Source organism: Protobothrops mucrosquamatus, unplaced genomic scaffold, assembly GCF_001527695.2.
Source record: "Protobothrops mucrosquamatus isolate PMUCROS unplaced genomic scaffold, P.Mucros_1.0 scaffold1566, whole genome shotgun sequence".
Taxonomy (NCBI): Eukaryota; Metazoa; Chordata; class Lepidosauria; order Squamata; family Viperidae; genus Protobothrops; species Protobothrops mucrosquamatus.
Genome location: NW_015387733.1, coordinates 125,385 through 129,532, shown reverse-complemented (window position 1 = coordinate 129,532; position 4,148 = coordinate 125,385). Strand labels below are relative to the sequence as shown.

At 34.4% G+C, this 4,148-nt stretch overlaps 1 protein-coding gene across 1 annotated transcript in view; it reads left to right on the top strand.

The window, feature by feature from the left end:
- Window positions 1–340: 340 nt before the first annotated feature.
- The window catches only part of LOC107293283 (vomeronasal type-2 receptor 26-like), a 16,463-nt gene continuing 12,655 nt past the window's right edge, over window positions 341–4,148 (top strand). Inside the window, exons 1-3 of the mRNA XM_029285358.1 lie at window positions 341–631; window positions 1,378–1,575; window positions 1,981–2,190. Coding sequence (XP_029141191.1) covers window positions 341–631; window positions 1,378–1,575; window positions 1,981–2,190 — 699 coding nt within the window. The remainder of the gene's footprint in view (window positions 632–1,377; window positions 1,576–1,980; window positions 2,191–4,148) is intronic.

The window sequence follows — 4,148 nt, the reverse complement described above, 5'->3', positions numbered from 1 at the left end:
AAATGAATGATACAGGTATCTGACATTATTTTCATTGAACAATGAACTTCTGACAATATTTCCTGCATTACATATGGACACTGAGCTGCTGATGTGATCCTGTCCTATTTTCTCCTTCTAGAAGACAACCAGATTATTTTATACATAAGGGGATAATGCATTCAACATTGATTTCAGATTGTAGATTTCTGAAGTTTCCACACAATAGCATCATGAGACAACAATACAAATGATCTGTTATAAATGTTTTTATAGGAACAGCTTCAGAAATGTGATCTTGTTTTTTTATGAATTTAACACAAAAAATCAAAAATCAAAATGAAATTTCTTCACTTGCAGTATGTCCAGTATGAGCTTCTGGCACGTCCTGCCCTTCTTCTTTGCCATTCATGAGATCAACCAGAATCCAAAGCTGTTACCAAACATCACCCTGGGCTACAGCATCTATGAGAACTTTTTCAGTGCAAGAATAACTTGCGATGTCATGATGGACTTGCTTTCTGCAGGGCAGGAGAATGTCCCAAACTATAGTTGTGGAAAACAAAATAATCTGTTGCCTCTACTCGAAGGGACTGATTCTCATCTCTTTAATCAAATTTCCACCATGCTGGGCATCTACAAAATCCCACAGGTATAAATGAATACTTTGCAAAGTCTCCTAATAGTCCAAAAATATCAAATAATAAATAAAATTAGTGAAGCAATGGAGTTTAAAGAACCCCTGAAATGGTATCAGGCATTCAAATAACTATTTCTTCATTCTGATATCATTTTTGCAGCTGAACAAATCCTTATCCATTGTTCAACTGAAATGATCTCAACCATCTTGCACATTAAATTTTCAATCTCTTGGCCAATTCTTCATCTGCCTCTTCTCCCTGTCTGTCAGTCATTGCAGTCACAAGACCTGGGAGAGAAAAACATCTTTTCAATCTTAATTGAAACAAATCAAAGGAAAATGTCAAGGACTGTACTGGAAGAAAAAAAAATGAAAAATATTACGTGTTTCCCTATTTATTCTTAAAGATATTTTTTTTAAGAAAACCACCCAACTTTTTTCTCTCCACTGAGTTCACATATCATCCCATCATTCCCTGGGCATTACTGAAACATGTATAACTGAGCTGTATATTAGAGTTTTGTTCTTTGCTCTTGTACTGCTCATGATGTGAAACAAAATCGTTACATTTCCCCTTCCGTAATTCTGGCAGAAAGATGTGATGACATCTGGAATTTACAGGCAAGTGATACCAGACATTGAGATGACATTTTATGGTAGAAACTCAAGAACAGATGGAGGAACAGCTCTGATATGTAAGCACTATTTTTTTTTCCTTAAAAGCAAAGCAATCAACCATCTTTTCTGGTTCATCTTAGATCAACTATGGGGTCATCAGCCACATTCCAGAGCAGAAACATCATTTCCCTTTTTTCTACCGAGTGAGTCCAAAGCAAGAACCTCCTCACTTGACAATTGTTAAGTTGCTCCTGCATTTCCGATGGACGTGGATCGGCCTCACTGCTCCGGACAATGAAAGCGGAGAAAAGTTCAGAAGAACCTTTGTGCCAGAAGCCGTAAGGAAAGGTGTCTGTGTTGCCTTCTCAGAAAGCTTACCCACGGTTCTTAGAGCAGGGATGGAAAAGGACGTCCTTCAATATTTTAGCGACACTAAAGTGAAGAGTATTGTTTGTCAGTTGGACTTTCAGGCCACAATAATACTAGCAGTAGTAATAAGAGAAATTGACAATAGTGAAATCCTGTTTGGGGGAAAAGTATGGATTGCCACAGCTTTGTCAGGTATAAGCGTGAGATTTTTTTATCGATTGCTTAATCTCCAGCATAAATATCTTTTATTATCCTTCTCAACTCAGACAAAAAAAAGGACACAGTATTATGATTTTAATTCACATTACTCTGCTACTAGTCAGTTTGGGGAGGCAGCATTTCAGTGTTCTTATTCAAGTCCTTTGTTGTCTAAGAAAGTTTGGAACAGCTGCCTGGAAAAAGAGACCTGGGAAATCCCACCCCAGGATCTGGTTGAAAGAATCCTGTCTGAGGATGGCTCCAGTGTTTCCACAACAATCCAGGTTGTGGCCAGGATCCTCAGTGCTGCCTTTTCCTCCCAAATGAGTAAGAGGAAGCTGCATGTTGGGGATGTTAAGACGTTCCAGATTGTACAGCCGTGGCAGGTAAGACTTCTACTACAAAATTCCTCTAATGGTTTCCTTTCAACTCTTAAATGTTAAGTTAAAGATAAGCAGGAATGGATGGTGATGGGGGAATTCCAATAACAAGTGTCAGTTTCTAATACTTCTTCTGACCAGCTGTGGAAGCTTAGAGAGAAAGAGACAGATTCTGCTGTTGTCTCAGAAGAGACAGGAAGCTTTCATATATTTGCAAAATAAATAGGTAACCATCATATTCTGTCATCAATTTCCATCATTGGTCTGATGTATTTCCTGTCCTGCCATATCTTTCTTCTCAGCATTTTCAGAAAACAAGCACTCAGTTGACTTGCTTCTCACTACCACTTCCTGGTCACATAACCTGGCAATTTTCTTCTGCATTTGCAGGCTCCTGGGATCCTTTTATCTCTCTTTCTCCTTTGAAAATTAAATCTTAGAATCTGGAGCCCTGTCATTTCTCCCAGTCTTTTCACTTTCCACCACCACCTGCTGGTTACATAAAATACTACAGAAGATAAAAAGATTGCAGAACTCTGAAAGGCCATACAATATTATTTATTACTTATTTATTAAATTTATATGCCACCCATCTTACTGATAGAGCCACTCTTGGTGTCTTTTTTCCCCAATATATTTTTATTTATTTTTTAACAAAACATAAGTCACTCAATAATTGGTAAACAGTGTGTTGTCTGGGTTACATTTGTGAAACAATCCTTAACAACTAATTTCTATAATCTGTGTTCCATATATTAATTTTGGTTGATTTCCTCTTTCCCCAAAATATCCTTTTTTGCAAACATTGAGTTAATACAATTCTTATTGTTTTAATGAGTAACAATTAAATATATAATTTTTCCAATATTCCTAAAAAATAATAATCATATTAGTATAGTATTTCTTTTCTTTTCAGTCATTTTGGTTGCCTTATCATAAATCTTGTTACAATCCTTATTTTAGTTTATTTCTCCTATCAAGTATTCTAGATATTCTTACTAATAAAAATTTTCTCAAAGATTAATTACATTTACATTGACAGATTTAATTCTATTTTTTTCCATATAAGCCATCTCACACTTTTACACTTCTTAAGAAATAGATAAAAGAATGAAAAGAGAGAGGAAAAAGAAGAGAAACGAAAGGAAAAAGAAGAAGAAAGGAAAGCAAGAGCAACGGAACATAAGAAATAACATACTACTTAAAATATATATCCCTCCTAGGTTAATATATATTTATTCCTCAATTTCTTATTCTTTTTAACCATAGTTAAGAATATATTTAATCTTTAAACATTCCATTCAATGGGTCTAATCATCTAATCCCTTGACTCTGATTCAAAACATATTTATATACGGTACTTTTCTTAAATTCAGTCACATTTAAGTATCTAAAACATTTGCTTTATTTAAGTCGCAGAAAAGAAAGAAGCATACTATATTATTTAGAGAATTCATCCCTCTTAGAGTGATATATTCCAAAGTTTTTCTATTTCTTTAACCATATTCGAACAAATGTTTCTTTTTTAAGTATTCTCTCTGATAAGTCCCGTCATCTATTTTCTTTTTTTTTCAAATTTTTTTTTTATTATTTTCAACATAAGAAAAAAAAAAACACATCACAAGTACATCACAATTGAAAACCCCCCCGCCCCCCACCCGGACTTCCCAAACCTAATCCCAGGATACAATTCATCTAAAAGTAACCTTATATTAATATCCCTAACTCCACAAAATATAATTCTACATAAGTAGGTGAGATATATGTATATATATAAAAAGAAAAAAAAATTTTTTTTTATCTAAAAACCTAACCTATATTCCACCATTCTATGCTTATTTTGAATATAAACAATCCATCTTCTCCATATTGATAAAAATTGTTCATTTGAATGATCCTTCAAATAAGCCGAAATCTTTGCCATTTCAGCAAGATGCGAAACCTTCACTCTCCAGTCCTCTATT